This window comes from Microcaecilia unicolor, chromosome 6, assembly GCF_901765095.1.
Source record: "Microcaecilia unicolor chromosome 6, aMicUni1.1, whole genome shotgun sequence".
Taxonomy (NCBI): Eukaryota; Metazoa; Chordata; class Amphibia; order Gymnophiona; family Siphonopidae; genus Microcaecilia; species Microcaecilia unicolor.
The window spans coordinates 167687349-167709769 of record NC_044036.1 but is presented as its reverse complement, the minus strand read 5'-3'; the positions used below and the strand labels follow the sequence as shown (position 1 = coordinate 167709769).

The window sequence follows — 22421 nt, the reverse complement described above, 5'->3', positions numbered from 1 at the left end:
CCTAGCCTCACTCAAAGTTAGGAGAGACCTCAAAAGACAAATGAAAATAAGTTTTGAGAAGAGGCAAATCTAATAAAGGAGAGTTCAGACTGAAAGAGAGGAGTTAGGTCATTCCAAAGCTTAGGAGCAAGGAAGAAAAGGCCAAATTTCTGGTAGATTCATTGTATGATGGTTTCAGGTTGCCATAATGTGGTCTTGAAGATTCTGGGTACACCAGCAGAAAGGTTGGTGCTTTGAGCAACAGATCAGCACCAGTGTTATGCAATGCTCTGGGCCAAGTCCTCCTCCCAATGCTGAAGGCTATAGCAAATTAGTGTTTTTTTCGGTGGTCATAGTCTGCAGAGGACTTGAAGTCAATAAAGTGTGGACTTTTAATGGAGGTAAACATTTTTTCCTAGGCTTCTCTTTAGGGCCACTACTGGTTCTCTTAAAAGAAGACTTAGGCAAGCGCTTTCTCATGCTATACAACAGGAAGAGCCACCTTTCTCCAGTGATGGACTCACTCTACTGCATTTTTTCAGGGCTAAGCACTTTCACCTACTGCAAGTGACTCTTGAAAAGAAACTTACGAAAAGCTGTTGCATGATATCCAATTAAAATCTATAAACTAAAATAAAAGTTAGAATTGAACACTTAAGACGGCATGTTTCCCCTTCTTCCAATTTGCAAACTTATGTTTGTTTGTTCAGGGACTGGTTGTGAAAAGACATAGTAAAGCGTCTCTTGTTAGGGTGACTGCCACTGTATGAGGCATATATCTGTGCATAAGCATATACAGGGAAGGCAGACAGATGGATCCGCCCCAGTAGGTACTTATGTGGGTGAAACACACCTAATGAAAACAAAATACTAATATTGAAATATTAAGGGGCTCACTTTCAAAGCACTTAGATTTACAAAGGTCCACAGGTTACTAAGTAACTTTTTAAGTCTAAGTGCTTTGAAAATAACCTCTTAGTGTGATTATGGGAGACACATCTGTAATTAAGCCTAAGTGAACAGAAGAGGGCGCTAGAGAGCAGCAGCATGTCTCTTACCCTTGCTGGCTGCATAAACATTAAATCATATTTCAAATTGCCTCAATGGACAAAAACAAATACTCCCCCCCCCCCCCCCCCCCCCCACCCTCTTATAAATACAAATTGTTTTCTGTATATGTACTTTTATTTTTTGGCCTGAAATTGTGAATACAAATATGCCACAAACGATATGCATTTTCTTTTTGTTCCCCTTTTAACCCACACTAAAATGGAAAGAAAATGAATGAAACCAAAAATATTTCACCTACTCATCTGTATATGTCCACATGGTTTTCAGACTCAAAAGGACACTTAAGAGGTTTATGAGGGGAAGGACAAACAGCAGAGGAGTGAAGCTGCTTGTAAATAAAGTTAGAACAACATTACATTGGTGTTTTTCAGGCACTACTCCTCATACGACACAGCTGAGCTGGTGAAACACCCTCCCAGGGCAGGGAGGTTTACAAGTACATTAATGTGCTGTCACACTACATGGGTATTTTACCAATGCTTTGCTGCTGTAAGAGCGATCTACGCAAAGTTATGTCATCTGATCATAATGGGTTGCAAATCAGACTTCAATCCCAAGAAAGGAAGTATGAATAGGATCCAGAATTGTGGTCACAAACCTTGCCCACAATCCAGAACTTTTTTTTTTTTTAATTGCAGGCAGTATAAGATCCCAAGAAACTAGGAGGAAAATGGCAAAGAATTTTTATAAATAACAGCATGAGACTGAAACACAAATTTAATTTATTAAAATAACCAGAAAAAAAATCTGGGGAACCATTTAAAAAGATGCCTTTGCCCAGGAACAATAAAAACATGATCAACCAAAATTTAAACCCAAAGTCAGCACCTAAATAAAAACTGTATTCCACATTTGGACTCCCCTTTATAGTGCACCTCCGAAGACAGCTCTAAATCTATCTGCTGTACATATCGGTAAAGGTCAGCAGAGATTTCGGAGCGACTGTCACACAGAGCCTCGCACTGTTGGACATCATTGGGTGCAAGAAAAAAGTCAAGTCTAGTACCAAGGTAAACTCCAATTGCTCTACTTAACATTAACAGAAACGGTCTGTGCTGATTCTCTCTTAGCCAGTACTACTGATAATACATTCCATTCTTGTGCGGGTTTTTCACTATAGTTTGTTTTTCTTCTCTTTTTATGTGCAAAACTGTTCCATCAAATAATGGGGTTCCTTCTCAAAGCATATCAGCTTCTTTTGTTTTCTTTCTGAATCATTCCTGTGCTCAGGTCTTGATGTGTTTATTCCATGAAACCATTTGAGAGGCTTTGCCCTTCACTTGCAGATTCTAAGCACAGTTCAACTGTTTCCTCAAAACACTTATCCATGCTTGTAACTAAACAAAACAATGAATCCATGATGTAAGATTGGTACACAAATTCTCCTTTTTTGCTATGTTTTTGCTGAAGTGCATTCTTTTGAAACACTACCTGCAAAAATTGTCCTGAGTTGGCCAAAGTGAGGAAAAATAATCTATTTTTAAATGTTGCACCAACAGAATGAAGATGGAGAAAGGCAACACAAAAATATTTTACTACCAAGTTGTAAATAGTTTTTCATGGTGCAGCAACCCTGTATGAATGAGGCAAAGAACGCAAAATTGAAGGCCTTCTCGCAAACTGCTTTCCAATGTATTCCTGGTCTGCAGGGAAGTTGGGAGAGAGTTCTTGTTAGAAAATGGGTAGTCTTGTGGACGTTAGTGTACAGGAATTGATGTCCTCTGTGTGGGCTGCACGGTGCAACGAAGGTTCTGAAGCGCTGCGGTTGATTTTGGGCAACGAATGCTGAAGGAGTTCTATAGAGGATAATATCTGAAATGACAAAAAACAAAAAGCGTAACTGACTGTGGCAGAAACAAAAATTACAGGCAAAAGATAGATGCTAAACAGTCCTAGCTGCCAGACTATAAAAAGGCAAGAAAATTCTTTCAAGAGTTACATAAGTAGCAATAAAAACTCCATTTTGCTCCAAATTAAGGAACACAATGGGGCTTATTTTCAAAACAAAAAAAGTCATTAAGGTGACAGAAAGGACGTTTTTTTCCTCAAACGTTCAAGTTGCAATTTTCAACACCCTGGTTTTCAACATTTTGCTCCAGTCTGTCCAAATTTCAAGGGGGGGGGGGGGGTGGGTGGGACATGGGCAGCACCAAAAGACAGATGTTTTTCTGCAATAATGGAACAAAATAAAAACATCTAGGGCCAAATTTAAGACAAATTTTTGGCTAGATCTGTTTCAGTCATGACCAAGTAAACAAAAGGTGCCCTAAATGACTACTGGATGGAGTAAGGCATAACCCCCTTTACTCCTCCAGTGGTCACTGGCTCCCCTCCCAGCCCCCTAAGATGGGACAGTGACAGTACATACCAGGCTCTATGACAGCTTCACAAAGGATGGCCATTCCTATAAGAGGAGCAAGCAGGTAACAGGAGTAGCCTGGTGGGTCAGTGCAGTGGACTATAGAGAAGGAGACCCATGCCAATATCCCACTCTAACTGGTACAATGTTGATGGAATGTGTGAGCACTCCAAAATACAATAAATACTGACTGTACCTACATATAAGTGACACCTGCATGCATACAGATTATTGTAGAGGTGTACTATTGGGTACAGTAGATTTTTAGTGGGTTTTGTATTCTGAATTAACCTGGCTGCTGCTATTTGACTTTTTATGTACCTCTATATATTTATACACACATACTATATATTAAGGCTCTACATCGATTACATTTTTTTTTACTCTAAATTATTTTATTTATATATACTTCAAGCACAACAGTAAAAAATCTGAATAGCAGGGCAACCCCCTCCCCCAATCAATATAGGGCAAAATACCAACAGGATGTAACATCAATACCATAGTAAGCAATATTCCAGCAGCTTAGAATAATTATAATGGAACAACTTGGTCAGGTCACTAGCACCTATGTTTACTAAGGTGCACTATGGGCGTGTTAGTGTTTTTAACTCACGAAAATGGTTTACGCGCGTTAAACGCTAACGCGCCCATAGAAATGTATAGGCGCGTTAGCATTTAACGTGCCTTAAATTTAAAGGTGCATTAGAAATGATAACACACCTTAGTAAACATACCCCTAGGCAGCATAATCCCCAAATACTGAATAACTCGGTGTGCTATGTTAAACTGAAAGAACTCCTTCAGCAATGCTGTAATGGACAGAGAAACATTAAGACCCAGAAGTTTGGACTTATCCATGTTGACCCATAAACCAGCCACAGCCCCATAAAACCGCCAACTCCTTAACCACTACTGGAAGGGAAGGGTCAGCCCCGCATTGCGCAGATAGAGCAAGATATCAGTGAATGCTGCTATTTTATGTTCCATCTTCCCCACCTTAATCTCTCGCATATCAGGGTTAGCCTGAATATGCACAGAGGCTCAATGGACAATGTGAACAGAAGGGGGGGGGGGGGGGTAACCCTGTCGAGTACCCCAAGCTATAGGGAATGAATCTGTATAGCTCCCATTAATCCATATCCGAGCTTGGGGGGCCTTCAAACATTGCCCTCACCCCTATACAAAACTTAGGGCCCAAACCCACCTGGACCATGATGTCCCACAAGAAGGCCCAGCACACCCTATCAAACACTTTTTCAGCATTGACTGCCAGCATTACAGGTGGATCTTTTTTTTGCTGTTGTTACATTTGTACCCCGCGCTTTCCCATTGCACCGAGTGTTCCAAACTAAATGAAGGGTCTGCCTGATATTATCACCCACCTGTCTCTCTGCCTAATGAACCCTGACCAGACCAGGCAACACCCCAGGCAACCTAGAATTTTTGCAATGATTTTGATATCCAAATTTAAAAAATAGGTTGATACTGCCCTATTTAATACTTCAGGAAATGAGACACTATATCAGTACAGAGCATTTGATCCACCCTATGCTTTATCTTCTGGATATTATAAAAACTGCGGCAAGCTCACAAAAATCTAGCCAGCATCGGCTCCAACTTGTTTCCAAACTCAAAAAATTTCAGCTTCAATCTTCTCCTTAAAAATTCCACCTCTTGCACTTGAAGTTGACAGAAGGCACCTCGAGTTTCTTGTAGAAAATTTGAAAACTGAGGATCATGCATGGCTTGATGTTATTCTCCAAGCATAGTACATGTTCCCTCAGCTGCAAAGAATAGCGCTCTCCATTTCTTTTTTCACACTCCCCCCCTCTTGATAAGTATCATCGAACCAGTACTTTGAGGACATCCCAAAGAATCCCACCTCCTGGAAGCCAGATCATCAATAGTAGCCTGAACCTTGGCGCGCACACTTTCTCGTCACTCAGTAAAGATTCATTTAACTGCCAAACTCTCCCACCCTTAAGCCCCCCCCCCAGCTCGGAACATGATTCGAAAGCACTATCGATTCTATCCCCACATGTTGCAATGTTTATGTATCATTAGCATGGGAGTAAAAAGCGTAGGATCTCTGTGTTCCATGCAGCAAACTCCAGCAATCCACGATCTCCAATTACTTCAGCAAATCAATAAGGCTTTCATATGCAGCTTACTGTACTCCCCTTACAACGATCCGAGCATCCAGGGTGACATTAAAATCCTCTACCAAAATGATATCCCCTTGCACAAACCCCCCTAAACGTTTTTGCAACCCCTGAAAAATATATATATGCCTGCCCTGAATTTGGAGCATACAGATTAAAAATAATAAGATATCTCCCCTGATAAAGCCACCAGATAGTGGCCCTCCAAATCCTGGTATATAGCAAGAACTTCAAAAGCAAACCCCCCTGTGCAACAAAATAGCTATGCTTCCAGTACGACGGCCACCCTTATGATGGTCAACTAAGACCTCCCCATAATCCTGATGCCTCAGTAAATGTGCATCCCTCCACCATAAATGGGTTTCTTGCTTTTTTTTTTTTTTTTTTTTTTAATTCAGAAGACTAAATTAGTATGGTTTGGGGACCAAAAAAGTTTTCTTCAGAGACAATGGCTCTTGCCTCATGATGTTGGGAATTATTTTAGAATCTAAATATTATTCAAAAGTCAGATTTAATTTGTGGAAATTAAGGGTGATAAGGAGCGGAGGAGTGGCCTACTGGTTAGAGCATTGGTCTTGACATCCAGACTAGATTATTGTAATTATATTGTGCCTTAAATAAACAATTATTGAAGTCACTTCAATTGGGCTTCAATTGCTACAAAATACTGGATTAATTTTTAATATGAGAAAATTTGGAGTAGCTAGTCCTCTTAAGGAATTTGCATTGGTTGAAGCTGGAATCGCTTTAAAGTTGCTTGTCTGGTGTACAAAAGCTTTTAAGGTTTAAATTCTGAACTGGACTACGAATTTGTTTTCAATTAATATGAATCACTTGAGAAGTTTTAAAAATCTCTCTCTTGACTTTCCATCTGTAAAGAAGGTACATAAGTACATAAGTAGTGCCATACTGGGAAAGACCAAAGGTCCATCTAGCCCAGCATCCTGTCACCGACAGTGGCCAATCCAGGTCAAGGGCACCTGGCACGCTCCCCAAACGTAAAAACATTCCAGACAAGTTATACCTAAAAATGCGGAATTTTTCCAAGTCCATTTAATAGCGGTCTATGGACTTGTCCTTTAGGAATCTATCTAACCCCTTTTTAAACTCCGTCAAGCTAACCGCCCGTACCACGTTCTCCGGCAACGAATTCCAGAGTCTAATTACACGTTGGGTGAAGAAAAATTTTCTCCAATTCGTTTTAAATTTACCACACTGTAGCTTCAACTCATGCCCTCTAGTCCTAGTATTTTTGGATAGCGTGAACAGTCGCTTCACATCCACCCGATCCATTCCACTCATTATTTTATACACTTCTATCATATCTCCCCTCAGCGTCTCTTCTCCAAGCTGAAAAGCCCTAGCCTTCTCAGCCTCTCTTCGTAGGAAAGTCGTCCCATCCCCACTATCATTTTCGTCGCCCTTCGCTGTACCTTTTCTAATTCTACTATATCTTTTTTGAGATACGGAGACCAGTACTGAACACAATACTCCAGGTGCGGTCGCACCATGGAGCGATACAACGGCATTATAACATCCGCACACCTGGACTCCATACCCTTCCTAATAACACCCAACATTCTATTCGCTTTCCTAGCCGCAGCAGCACACTGAGCAGAAGGTTTCAGCGTATCATCGACGACGACACCCAGATCCCTTTCTTGATCCGTAACTCCTAACGCGGAACCTTGCAAGACATAGCTATAATTCGGGTTCCTCTTACCCACATGCATCACTTTGCACTTGTCAACATTGAACTTCATCTGCCACTTGCACGCCCATTCTCCCAGTCTCGCAAGGTCCTCCTGTAATCGTTCACATTCCTCCTGCGACTTGACGACCCTGAATAATTTTGTGTCATCGGCGAATTTAATTACCTCACTAGTTATTCCCATCTCTAGGTCATTTATAAATACATTAAAAAGCAACGGACCCAGCACAGACCCCTGCGGGACCCCACTAACTACCCTCCTCCACTGAGAATACTGGCCACGCAATCCTACTCTCTGCTTCCTATCTTTCAACCAGTTCTTAATCCATAATAATACCCTACCTCCGATTCCATGACTCTGCAATTTCTTCAGGAGTCTTTCGTGCGGCACTTTGTCAAACGCCTTCTGAAATCCAGATATACAATATCAACCGGCTCCCCATTGTCCACATGTTTGCTTACCCCCTCAAAAAAATGCATTAGATTGGTGAGACAAGACTTCCCTTCACTAAATCCGTGCTGACTTTGTCTCATCAGTCCATGTTTTTGTATATGCTCTGCAATTTTATTCTTAATAATAGCCTCCACCATCTTGCCCGGCACCGACGTCAGACTCACCGGTCTATAATTTCCCGGATCTCCTCTGGAACCCTTCTTAAAAATCGGAGTAACATTGGCTACCCTCCAGTCTTCCGGTACTACACTCGATTTTAGGGACAGATTGCATATTTCTAACAGTAGCTCCGCAAGTTCATTTTTTAGTTCTATTAATACTCTGGGATGAATACCATCAGGTCCCGGTGATTTACTACTCTTCAGCTTGCTGAACTGACCCATTACATCCTCCAAGGTTACAGAGAATTTGTTTAGTTTCTCCGACTCCCCCGCTTCAAATATTCTTTCCGGCACCGGTGTCCCCCCCAAATCCTCCTCGGTGAAGACCGAAGCAAAGAATTCATTTAATTTCTCCGCTACGGCTTTGTCCTCCTTGATCGCCCCTTTAACACCATTTTCGTCCAGCGGCCCAACCGACTCTTTGGCCGGTTTCCTGCTTTTAATGTATCTAAAAAAATTTTTACTATGTATTTTTGCTTCCAACGCTAATTTCTTCTCAAAGTCCTTTTTTGCCCTCCTTATCTCCGCTTTGCATTTGGCTTGGCATTCCTTATGATCTATCCTGTTACTTTCAGTTGGTTCTCTTCTCCACTTTCTGAAGGATTGTTTTTTGGCTCTAATGATTTCCTTTATCTTACTGTTTAGCCACGCCGGCTGACGTTTAGTCTTTTTTCCCTTTTTTCTAATACGTGGAATATATTTGTCCTGAACCTCCAGGATGGTGTTTTTAAACAGCATCCACGCCTGATGCAAGTTTTTTACTCTGCGAGCTGCTCCTTTCAGTCTTTTTTTCACCATTTTTCTCATTTTGTCGTAATCACCTTTTCTATAGTTAAACGCTAGCGTACTTGATTTCCTAGTTTCACTTCCTTCAATGCCAATATCAAAACCGATCATATTATGATCACTATTATCAAGCGGCCCTCGTATCGTTACCCCCTGCACTAGATCATGAGCACCACTAAGGACTAAGTCTAGTATTTTTCCTTCTCTTGTCGGCTCCTGAACTAGCTGTTCCATGAAGCTGTCCTTGATTTCATCAAGAAATCTTATGTCCCTTGCGTGTACAGATGTTACATTAACCCAGTCTATATGCGGGTAATTGAAATCCCCCATTATTATTGTGTTGCCCAGTTTGTTTGCGTCCCTGATTTCCTTTAACATTTCCGCATCCGTCTGTTCGTCCTGGCCAGGCGGACGGTAGTACACTCCTATCACTATCCTTTTCCCCTTTGCACATGGAATTTCAATCCACAGTGATTCCAAGGAGTGTTTTGTTTCCTGCAGAATTTTCAATCTATTTGATTCAAGGCTCTCGTTAATATACAATGCTACCCCTCCACCAATCCGATTCACCCTATCACTACGATATAATTTGTACCCCGGTATGACAGTGTCCCACTGGTTATCCTCCTTCCACCAGGTCTCAGAGATGCCTATTATATCTAATTTTTCATTTAGTGCAATATATTCCAACTCCCCCATCTTATTTCTTAGGCTCCTGGCATTCACATATAGACATTTCAAACTATGTTTGTTGTTCCTAAGTACATCATGCTTAGTACTTGACAGTATTAATTGGCAATCTTTTGTCTGATTTTTATTGTTATTTAAAGATACCCGATCTACTACAATCTCTTTTGCAACCTCACTATCAGGATACTCTATCTTCCCTGTTATGGTGATATCTTTGAAAGATACCTTATCCCGAACCATGCTCTTTTGAGCGACTGTCGGCCTTCCCCCCATTTCTAGTTTAAAAGCTGCTCTATCTCCTTCTTAAACGCCGATGCCAGCAGCCTGGTCCCACTCTGGTTAAGATGGAGCCCATCCTTTCGGAATAGGCTCCCCCTTCCCCAGAATGTTGCCCAGTTCCTAACAAATCTAAAGCCCTCCTCCCTGCACCATCGTCTCCATCCACGCATTGAGACTCTGGAGCTCTGCCTGTCTCTTGGGCCCTGCGCGTGGCACAGGTAGCATTTCAGAAAATGCTACCCTGGAGGATCTGGATTTCAGCTTTCTACCTAAGAGCCTAAATTTTGCTTCCAGAACCTCTCTCCCACATTTTCCTATGTCATTAGTACCCACATGTACCAAGACAGCCGTCTCCTCCCCAGCACTATATAAAATCCTATCTAGGTGACGCGTGAGGTCCGCCACCTTCGCACCAGGCAGGCAAGTCACCAGGCGATCCTCACGTCCACCAGCCACCCAGCTATCTATATGCCTAATGATCGAATCACCAAGTACAACAGCTGTCCTAACCTTTCCCTCCCGGGCAACATTTGGAGATATATCCTCGGTGCGAAAGGATAATACATCCCCTGGTGGGCAGGTCCTGGCTACAGGAGTACTTCCTACTTCACCAGGGTGATGCTCTCCTTCTAGGAGACCTCCCTCCTCCAAGGTAGCACAGGGGCTACCTGACTGGAGGTGGGACTTCTCTACAACATCCCTGTAGGTCTCCTCTATGTACCTCTCTGTCTCCCTCAGCTCCATCAAGTCTGCTACTCTAGCCTCAAGAGAACGGACACGTTCTCTGAGAGCTAGGAGCTCTTTGCATCGGGCACACACATATGACACCTCACCAATTGGGAGATAATCATACATGTGACACTCAATGCAAAAGACTGGATAGCACCCCTCTCGCTGCTGGACTGCTGACTCCATCTTAGTGTTTTTTGAGTTTTTCCGTAATTTAAAACTTGCTAAAGTATTAAGGATATCAGCCTATCACTAACTTACAGTTCCTCCTTTAAACCCCAATCTTCAAGTTCCGAAAGCACAAGCAAAATTTGTTCACTTACCAGAGAAATATCCTCTTCTCCCAGAACTTATTAGAAGGAAAGCTCCGAGGATATGCAGATGAGCTGCAAGTCCTCCACGGCACCTGAGAAGGCAACCGGTGGGAGAGCTGGGCACCTCTCAACCAAGAAAAGGCTTACCAGGGGTTAGGCCGAAGCCAGCATTCCTCCCCCTGAGGGTCACCTGATCCTGGCTAAGAAGTACCTGGTAGCTCTGGGTAGGTGGAGCGAAAGCCCTGGGTAACTGTGGCGAAGGCCCTGGGAAGGTCGGGGTGGATTTGGGAGTCACCCCGGATGCAGCTGTGAGGATATGCAGAACGCTGCAAGTCCTCCACAGCACCTGGTAGGAGCACTGTGCACCTTGAGCAGAGGCCCCGAGTGGATCGGAACGGACCTGGGAGTCACTCCGGCGAAGGCTCCGAGGTAGCTTTAAAAACTGTATAGGAACATTCATTTACATTCCCGGGAGCGAAAATATGGAATAGTACACCTGCTGAAATTTGTTTATTTACGCCTTACATTCTTTTTCACAAAGTTCTTAATATACACTTGTTTTCATTTCAGTGGTTTTGATTTATATTAAACTAGAGATGTTAAGAGTGAATTATTTGCTTATCTTGATGTTTTTCAACCTGTTTGGAGTTTTTCTTTTATTCACTTTGTAATCCGCTTTGCACTACAAGGTTAAAAGCGGAATAGAAATGGCCTCATACAATACAATTCACACCATTAATGATGGGATTAGCCGCTAAAAGTAATCAGCCCCAGCGGAGCTTCATCTTCAATCTGCCATATCAGTGGCATGACGCCCTCAATGGAAATGGTTTAATTGCACAATTAATCACAATTAAACTTTTAGGCTGCGCAATTGCTTGATCCAAATTTAAGAGCTGAAATAAATTTAGCATGTATACAGAGTTCTTTACATTTTTATTTTTTAATTGTTCCTAAATGTTCTATAAATAACTTTGATTCCAGTTTCCTTAAACGCAATTCCTTCAGGCATGTGAAAGGCAATTCTATAAGCTTGCACAGAGAGACATGTACTGATTAAGTGCCAAAAAGTGGCTTTTATTAATATTCGTTTTGGATTTAGCTGGCATCTTTCTCAGTAGTAGCTGCAGGTGAGCTGCATTCAGGTATAACAGGTATTTCACTGTCCCCAGGGGAATTAGAATTTAATTTTGTACTTGAAGCAACTGACAGTTAAGTGATTTGCCCAAGATCACAGCGACCAGCAGCAAGATTTGAACCTAGCTTTGCTAGTTGCAAGCCTGATTATTCTAAGCACTAGGCTACTGCACTAGGTGCTATTCTATAAGGTACCACCCAAGTCAAGCCTCAACAGGTTTTCACTGAATCTAGGAGCCAGCCCCAAAAATTAGCAGCTGGCAACTGAATCTTCTTTCATGTCCTCTACGCCCCATACCCAACATTGTCCACAGTGAAGTAAAAGTGTATATAGGTTTGGTGGGGGGGGGGGGGGGGGGGGGGGGGGGGGAGAGATTCCCTCTATGGTCAACAGCACCTCCTTTACAAAAACTTATTTACTAAGGCTCTTTCCCATTCTGCATCTGAAAGCTTAGTACAGTCCCTTAAGGTACCACTGCACATCACTGCCAGTCTCCCTTCTTGAAGCATGGTGTCAGCTGTGTGACATCACCTACCTGATGGGTGACACATAGCACACAATCATCTTGCCTTGTGCAGCCACCTCCCCCTCATGGCACACAATTGCCTTGCATTGTGCATCCCCACGCTATCCACAGCCAGCAGATGTGTTGTTCACTCTCTCCCCTTCTCACCAGCTGAAATCGTACTGTAAGAGGACAGAGTGAAGAGCTGCGTATCTGGCTGCATCCTTTCTCTGATCCTGCCTAAAGCCAACTGCTCATGTGAACTGCAGGGCTGTACAGAGGCCCCCAATGTTCACATGAGTCCCAGCGGTGATACCGGCTTTCAAAAGGGTCCCAGTGACATCAGCAGCTCTCGGTGTGTGTGTGGGGGGGGGGGGGGGGGGGACCGGGATGGGACATCAGTGACACCAGCAGCTCTCGCAGGGAGGGCGTCAGAAGCACCAGCAGTTATGAGGAGGGGGGAGGGGTGTCAGTGGCACCATCTTTCACGGGGGAGGGGGGGCTGCAGCAGCTCTGAAGGGGATCAGCAGCACAGGTGGGGGAAGAAAACAGTTCTGAAGAGGGTTGGCAACATAGGTGGCTCTGAGGGAACATCAGCAGCTCTACCAGGGTCAATTGCGGGAGATGCTCCTTCCAATGTCCTCAGTAAGCCAGAGTAATGCTTGGAACGCCAAGAGAGGCTATTGGAGCACCAGAATTACGCTTCGAAAACACAGAAAGGAAGGAGTTAAGGTGAGCCCCAAGTATTAATCATGTTAATTTTTTTTAACAATAAATTGATGCATTAATCATGTTATTAACACGTTAATTGTGCAGCCCTAATATAAATGACCATCTCTGGGAAAGCATGACTAAAGTCACCAGACTTCAATCATGTTTTCCCAGAGAAAGAATCAAATAGCAGCAGCAGCGTAGGTAGTAGTTTACAGTATACATCTTCGGTGAAATATACAAATTCTGCTAAATGGTTAGGTTTGTTGCACAATATAGCAGGCTACATTTTGTTTTGCAATAATGGTTTTATAAAAAGCCACTGCCTATCAGTTGCCACAATAAGGACCGATTTCTACAATTCATATAATACACAGTTGTAAAGCATAGTCACTCTAACCTGCTCAAAGCAGGCAATGCAGAAATATATTTGTCCACAACATTACACCGACAACCTGAGGATATATTTAAAAAATCACATTTACATTTTACAAGAATTTATAGTTACTTCTGCTTGTTATTAGACTAAATTAAATAAATGGAAATAGCATATGAAGTACCTTCCAAAACATGCACACTGTTGAGAGGACATCAGCAGTTTAACTGTTATATGAGTGGATCATGTGACCACAAAAGTCTCTGAGTGGACCACAATTTCACAGCTTTCTGAAAGCCCAGAAATTTTCTAGGTATGTCAGAGACTTTCAAGTCCCATTTACTCACCAAATACAAGAAAGAGAATTCCCTGCCCACCCCTCCTTCACCCAAGGGCAGCAAGGAAGGTTTGTGCAACTGGCAAGCTGCTGTTTTAAGTTAACACCTGTTATAGGTAACTTTGCTTTCTCTGAAGCAATATAGTACCAGCAGCTGTTCTCCAAGAGAAAGCGCCATCTGGTCTCTCGGAATGGAGACAAGGTCTACCTCTCCAAAGGGCCAACAGTGACAGGCCTTCAATGGGAGCCCATATCCAGATAATATGAGTATGTGAACCACATTTCAAGTTGCAACCTATAATGTCACCCTAGCCCTAACTGCTAAGATCTGGCCTAGGATATTTTTTAAGAATGCTATTGTCTGAGTTTTCTGCCATTCTAGGCTGATAAAAGAATTAACACACTAAAATGAACATAAAAACAAAATATATGTAACATAAATAAACTATGTGTTTATAAAAAAAGTGCTAATTACAAAACCCACACAAAACAGATGTCAGATTAAAATAAGTTAAGAGACCGACTTGGTGCAATAAACAGAAGCTCAGACAGTTAACATTGCAGGAATCATTGAAAAGCTTGCTAAATAAGAAAGGCTTTAAGGTGCTTCTGGAACTGGATAAAACTGCAACTCAAAAGCACTGGGCTAGCAACAAAAAATATTAAGTGGCTGTGTTCCTTGGATTTTTCGCTTTGTTTGATATTTTTGTTTTTATACACAATGTTTGACTGTATATGAGTAAAATTAAATAAAGGAATTATTCATCCTGCCTCATCAGATTGAATGATAGAACATCTAACAGATGTTTTTGTGCTGATCTTAGATATCTAGGGGGATGGTAGATTCAGAGAAAAGCTGCAGCTGAAAGTAGAGCCTCATTATTTACTGCTTTGTGAATTAAGGTTAATACTTTAAAATTGAACACACCATGAAATTGGGAGTCAACGTAGCTTTATCAAGACAAAAGAAATATGCTTGAATCTTTTAAGCCCTTATAATAGTTGAGTTGCCGCATTTGGAGCTATCTGCAAAGACCTTAACAAATAACGAATACAGGGAATTACAATAATCAAAATTAAACAACACTTTTGAAATCCTATTTCCATTCTAATTGCCTAGATATATTTGGCTTGTAGCACATAAATATAAACTCAACTTATAAAAAGTTGCAGAGAACAGAATTTTGTGCATATAACCTGTGAAACATTAGAGGAAGGGGACTATTATATTTAGTTGTGAATTGACCTTGTTGCCTTTAAATTTATTACTATTGTAATTTGTCCACTAATTTCTGGACAAAGGCTCTCCGTTGTAAAAATTATAAATTGATAATAAAAAGAAAAAATCAGATAGAACATTGCTGGTACATAACTTTGCTAACAGATTTAATTGAACTTTTTCATTCAATTAACTGTACATACTTCCTTCATCTACTAATTGAAACTAGTCAACAAAGCAGCATCTTTAATTCAAATCATTTCTAACATATATTTAAACTATTTCTCAAAGATTTTAATATACTTTTAAGTTTATACAGATATAGTAATGGGAAAAGACTTACCTGTGGAAACAAAGGTCTCTCCTCCTTAACTTTTTTCACACAATCTGCTACAAGTCTCTTCATGGCTTTGGGGCAGTTTTTATATAGTTTAGTGAGGTCAGGAGTCACATAACCCCGACCCACCATAAAAATGATCTAATAAAGCCAGAAATAAACAATTTAATTATTGCCAAAAATACTAAACTATGACATTCAAAGAAACATCTTACTTCAAGCCACACTAGATAGGTTAGATTGTTTATGAATGATAAAACATTTATTTACATCACTGGATACTGCTGTCCATCATAGTGCAACTGGCTTAGCCAAATCAAACTTTCTTGTAGCCAACCATTGCACCATAATCTCCCTAACAGATTCAAATCTGTCTATACTGTTATAAAACTAAAGAATAAATGAGAGTTACAGTAGAACCAAATCGATGTATGCAAAATGCATACATTTTAACATCATTTGTAGCTAAGACACATCAAGCTAGGCTGATGACCTTTAAATAGGATTCTCTGTGGATCACAGGAGAAGCCAGCCACACATAGTGACATCACCTGTTAGATCTGCTCTGAACGAGCCCAGAACCATCTAGAAAACTTCTAGTGGCTAAAGTCACCATTGTCAGCCTACTCTTCGGTCACGAAGCTGAAGCTGCATGATTATTCATGTGTCCTATCAATGAAGGCCCTCCGCTACAGGTTAAGCAACTTACCTTTCTCTGTGGACAAGCCAGCGCACATGGTTGACTCCCCAGCTGAAGGTGCAAGAGTCAGTGGAGCTGATGTGTAAACTCTTGCACACACTCGCTGTGGTATGTTGGGATAAAATTGAGAGAACTAGAGTGTACAAGTCTATTAAAAAGACTACTTCAAAATCCGAAAGGCATCAGTACTGGAGCTGGTCAGCAAAACACTCTCCAAAGTCAGCATTTAAGCTGGACTGCTGGCTGAGGCAGTAATGAGTTGTGAGGGTTGAATGGATGACCAGGTCACAGCTTTGCAAATGTCCTGAACAGAAAAGGAATGGAGGTTGGCCACCAAAGCTGCTTGTGGTGCAGAGTTGGTGGGCTGTGACCTTCCCCGGAAGTAGGATCCCTAATTGTTGAAAGCAGAAGGATATGGAAGTATAGATCCAAGTGGAGGTTGTTCTCTGTCGTAAATGGCCAGGAAAATTCAGGTCGAAATAGAAGAAAAACTAGGAGGAGCGACGGGTTCAGCTACCTGCAGGTCAAGGACTCTCATGCAATCTAGGTATTAACAAGGCTGCCTACTGTGACATGTGGGGTGGCAAAAAAAGAAAGCTGGAAGGGTGATAAGTCTGGTTCACGAGGAATTCTAAAACAACCTTGGGTAAAGTAGTTGATATACCAGCTGTCATGGCACCGATATGAAACTGACAGTGCTATGAGAGAAAATGGAGCCACCGATACGAAACTGACAGTGCTATGAGAGAAAATGGAGCCAGTAGAGAGAAGACAGAGCAACAGGCAGTCCTTTCTTTGGGTGTGGTTGTGTGTGAAGTCTTGGTATCATGAGCGTCTAAACCGGTGTGATGGTCAGTACCTCAGGAAGAATGGGCCTTTCCATCAGACTATGGGACGGCTGAGCAGGCTGCCTAAGTGCCGGGATTTGAAGAAGGGGGGATGCTGGGAGCCTGCAAGTCATTTGGAACAGGCAGGGAGAATTCTCACATGCAGTCTGTGCACTGCTGCTTAGAGGTGGAAGGAGTATTGTCAGCCCCTCCCAGAAAGCAGCAGTTTCTGTAAAATATGTCCTCTAATGAGGTGGGTCCTACGTGACATTTGTTGGAGATTTTATGGTCGGGCCCCACGCAGTGGAAACAAATGTGGTGAGTCACATAGAGACATATTCTTACTGACATCTTAAAAACAGGCCTTTTGACTTAGTTTTAGGTTTCACTGCTATGTGAAGGAGGTTCATTAGAGCTGCAAATATAAGGAGAGCAGAGGATCTATCTAGACCAGTGGTTCTCAACCCAGACCTCAGGATACACCTAGCCAGTCAGCTTTTCAAGAATATATATGCATGAGATAGATTTGCATACAGCTGAGACAGTGCATGTAAATTTATCTCATACATATTCATTGTGGATACCTTGAAATTCTGCCTGTCTAGGTGTGTCCCAAAGACTGGGTTGAGAACCCCTGGTCTAGACTCTGAGGCAGATAAGAAAGACAGTCAAACAGGTTGGCAATAGGGACACTAGCCACTAGGTGGAGAGGATCACACATGCCCAGAAAGTTTTCTAAATAATTCTGGGCTTTCAGAGCAGAACTGACAGGCACTGTTAGGTGGTGACATCGTGGCTCTCTCTTCCAGCTTGGCCACAAGCATGATGGTACGTTTGTGGTAACACATCATTCAATTAGAGAATAAATCTTTGTAGCAGCAGTATAACGGTGTGAGAAAGCTGTGTGTACCCATGTCTACGATAACAAGATCCTCACTAATGCAGCAATTCTCAAAACTTGTCTTTAAGACAACACTAAGGTTTTCAGTGGGGTTTTTGTTTTCTTTGCAGTCAAAGGGGCAGCAAAAACATATCTGAATGCTTCGTTATACTACAGGGCTCAATCAGAACAATAGCAGCATTCTATTATACATGTGTCACTTCCCTTGGAAGGTATTCTGTGCTATGGGCTGTCATGAGCGAAGGCAATACTTGCTAGCTGCATCACCTTCAAACTCAGCCTCACCTTGCAGAACAGCATACACCCAAACAGTGCTATAGATTGCTAATATTTCTCCCAGCAGAGTGTGAGAACATGCTTCAAAACCAGTCAAGTAAGCAATCTTACAGTTTGCATTTCAGTTAAGACTGAAAAAAGGCTCGCATCTCTGATTAAAAATTGGTAAATAGAACTGCAGACAGGTTTTGTACTTTTTCCCTCCCCCCCCCCCCCCCCCCCCCCTCAGTACAGCAGTTATTTTAGTAAAGCCCCTTAATGGTTTATTACTCTAAGCCACAGGAAGAACAAAAGGGTCTACTATTCTTCCTCATACACATCTGAACAAGGGAGTTCAAACAAATTTCTGCTGCCATAAACTCTGCTCAATAAGAATAAAATGTTCTTTGTATATTCCTCTTAGTGCCTGAGGTGATAGCCAATTATTGCAGGGAGGCAAATAAATGTTAAGGTTTTGAGAGACTTGGTTAGCTAGGGATAACGTTTTTTTTGTTTGTTTCCATTTCAAGTCACTTATACTACATCGCTTTTTTGCTGCATCGATTTCTGGTTATTATACAACAGCATTTCTGCAGAACCAGTGAACAGAAAGTTCAACGCAACTTTTCTTCAGTTGGGTATTTTAGCATCCTACTGATAAGCTCTTGCCAAGGTCCTAAACTTTGTCTTCTAAACCTGGAGCTTGAACAGTGTAAGGAGTGAAAAAAAAATGAATTTCAGCCTTTGCCAACCCTGAGTGAGGGGAATAGAATGTTGCTGAGACTGAGTTACTCAAGCTACAACAATTTGTTTTAGGTAAACCTTTGTCAGGAAGAAAAGTCTCTGTGTATTCTGCTAATCATACCTGGAGCATTATTGTCCAATTCTCCTTACTACAACTTCCGGATGCCCAGAGCTGCAAACGCATCACAACTACTGCCAAGTGAGGCATCACAATGCCAAACTGCCTACATGCCCACTAATACTCTGTCTGTCTCCTCGGGCTCTACTAACTTCCTCCCTGGCATCCAACATCTGGAAAGAGGGCGCACACTACATTACTATTTATTTTCTTACTGAAGGTTTCACAACTAAGGTGAACAATTACCTTTCACCACTCCAGTTTCACTCAATCCACTTTACTCCTTTAAAAGCTGTGCTAGTTACCTATTATCTTCTGTAGAAAAGTCAGTATTTTCATTCTATTTGTGCTCTGTACTATGGATTTTCTCATGTCCAACTTGACTTTCAAATCTCTCTAATATCCTCACTCTCTCATAAAGCACATTAAAACCAGACTGTATATCGGTCTCTTTTTTTTCATCTCTGTAATTCATTGGTGTCCTGCATCCATGAAACTGCTTCTGCTTAACATACTATCAGCAAGCTGCAACAACTAATAAAACTTATTTTTCTAGATTCCTTCCTTATAAACTGTATACTATGTCTAATTTGTTATTAAAAAAAAAAAAAAAAAAAAATCTAGGTCCAGTTTCTTACTAGCTGCCTTTACATCAGCTTGAGCAAAAGCATTGAAACAAAGGAGCTAATATATTTCTTTATACATTGCATTAGAAATAGATCATCACACCTATTTTAAGAAGTCAAACGTTTAAAAAAAAATGTACACTTGTCATTCTATTCCTACAATTCTTTTGTACCTAGCTATTGAAAATTAAATGCCAAAGCAGTGAAATGACTTTGGTGCTTTTAAGACCAAAGGGGAATAAACATCTTATTAGGCAAACTTAAATAGGCCATTCTGATTTTCATCTGCTATCATATACCATATCACTATGAATAGAGCAGCTCATAATAGTCTTATTACTCTTACAAGGGAACATAGAAAATGGTGTCAGATGAAGAGCATATAGCCCATCTAGCCTGCCCACCCATACCAATGGTTCAGCTTTACAATACTTTTCTCTCAGAGATCCAGACATGCAACTTAATATTTCTTTGGGTTCACCTGTAGTCCTTAGTTCGTCTTGCCAGAACATTTTCTATTACCAGATGCTACTCAATCTGGCATCATTACAGATTTCAGTGACCCAGTATCTTATTTTAAAGGTACCAGTTTCAACTCACCTGATCGCGATCGCTGATATGGGAGTAGGGCAATTCTCCTGTCATGAGCTCATACAATACAATTCCATAGGAGTATACATCTGATTGAAAACTAAATGGATTACTGTCCTGCATCCGGATTACTTCTGGCGACTACAGAAAGAAAAGATTACACTAGTAAATATGTAAAATAATATGGTTTGGTCAAAGGATATTACACATAAAGAGTTCTCTGCTAGGCAAGTGTACAACAGAAAGTCAGTTTTACTAAGGGTAGAAACAGGATGGCAGTAATAAATATGGCACACTTTGCAACTTTTTTTTTAAACTTTAGTAGAATTGAATTGTACACTGTGTAATATAACATAGTAACATAGTAAATGACAGCAGATAAAGACCTGTATGGTCCATCCAGTCTGCCCAACAAGATAGCTTTTAATCAAAGGCTGAAATGTATCGAGAGAAATTTTTAAAAAGGATAGCTCAAGAATTTACAATAAAGATAGTTCTGAAGACAAGATTTTTCACAAAGCATATAATATAAAATTTCAGCACGCCCACTTCCCAATTTACAGAACTAATTTTAATTATACTACATTGTTTCTTCCTACTATTTCTAATCAAATTGCCTTTTGCTCAGATAAAAATACCTAGCTTTATGCATAGGTCTGGAAATGTAGTTAAATCTAAAATTCAAATCTCTGTGGGAGAAAGTGGCTAAGGGATGGGTTTGTTTTACCTACAAACCTCTACGGTTATTAAGAAGAAAATAATATGAGTTTGTATATGAATTCCAGTGCTGGTTCAGATCACCTCAGAAAGAAAATATTAAGAAACTCAGGAAGACTTTTTTTTTTTTGCTTAGCCAGGTTCTCACTGCAAATATTTCAAAAAGGTAATGAAGAGCTTGTGAATAAGTTCTAGGTTGGAAATGAACAGAATACAGTATATGATCATTTAGAATCATAGTAAAAAGATAGGGATAGTCCAGTTCTGTTGAGTAAAACAGATCTAAATGTTGTTGTGGTATTATCAAAGCAAAATGTGCATCAGAAATTTGCTACTGTCATGTTAATGTACTTTTATATCAGCAGTTCCCAAACTGTGGTTCACAAAATCCTCATGTGGGATTTCAGGGCCTGGCTGCCAAAAATAAATCAGAGACCATCATCATTAGCCTGTCCAGATTGATAGGACATCACTATAATTTGGCTTGTGGGGGCTAAACAGGCAACAGGAACTTCAGCAGCACTGTCAGTTCACCCCATAAGTAAGCCTGGAACAGAGCTATAGGAGTAAAGGTAAGAGTGGGTGAGTGTTGTGATTTTTTTTTAACCACTAAAATGGGATTGCAGCTGCCATCTTGGGTGTACACGGGGGAGAAGAGAAGCATGAAAACAAGCAAAAACCAGAATATGATGGCAAGAAAAAAAACAACTCTAAACAAAACCAGGGAATTTCAAACTCACACTTTAACAAGTCAACCTGACAACAGTTTGAAAAGATATTATACACTGTGTATGTCTCTCACAGTGATTGGAGAATTCAAAGAATTCAAATATCCCCAAACTAACATCCCCCAATCACGAGAGAGCAAGTGCAATCCAGGGAGTGGCTTAACTTTGTCAGAAAAGGTCTGGTTGGGTTTAGTATGGGAGGAGGAGCTGCCCGTATGTTTGAGTGTAGTTTGTTATGTGTATTAGTCTCCCTGTGGTGATTGGGTTTTGTTAGTAAAGAAGACAGTGAGTTTTTTAGATCAATTGACATAAGTGTGAGTTTTTTTACTTTGATCTGTTTTTCTCCTGTTTCCTCTTTACATTGGGACCTATGATATTATACTACTCCTATTACATATAGGGTTATGATAAACATTGTTGATATTCACCCTATGAGGAGCTTTGAGGTTCCCTTTTGATTAAGAAATTTGAATTCTCTAATCACTGTGAGAGACATACACATAGTGTATAATATATTTTCAAACTGTTGTCAGGTTGACTAGGAAAAAAAAAAAACAAGAAAACCCACACATGGCTCATCTATTCTGCCCATTCAAATGTAAGCCACATTGAGCCTGCAGATAGGTGGGAAAATGTGGGATACAAATGCAACAAATAAATTACCCAGTCGGTACTACCCCTTCCTTTCTTGATTTGGTGAAGGGGAGGAATATTTAGAAACTGATGAGGATAAAGCAAAATTGCATAAACGTTTCTATTCTGTGTTCACAGATGAGTAGGACCACAAGAAAACAAACACAAATGGGTGGAAGTGAAGTAGTCCTTGAACGATTTTCAGAAGATTAGCTTGCACCTCATGAAAACAAACTAGAAACAGACAAAGCAAGGAGGTT

At 41.0% G+C, this 22421-nt stretch overlaps 1 protein-coding gene across 2 annotated transcripts in view; it reads right to left on the bottom strand.

The window, feature by feature from the left end:
* Positions 1 to 1755: 1755 nt before the first annotated feature.
* The window catches only part of RAF1 (Raf-1 proto-oncogene, serine/threonine kinase), a 210864-nt gene continuing 190198 nt past the window's right edge, over positions 1756 to 22421 (bottom strand). For both annotated transcript variants that reach the window (XM_030205309.1, XM_030205308.1), the window contains 3 exons: positions 20093 to 20224; positions 15328 to 15462; positions 1756 to 2862 (listed from right to left, as the gene is read on the bottom strand). In XM_030205309.1, coding sequence (XP_030061169.1) covers positions 2722 to 2862; positions 15328 to 15462; positions 20093 to 20224 — 408 coding nt within the window. In that variant the 3' untranslated portion in view covers positions 1756 to 2721. The remainder of the gene's footprint in view (positions 2863 to 15327; positions 15463 to 20092; positions 20225 to 22421) is intronic.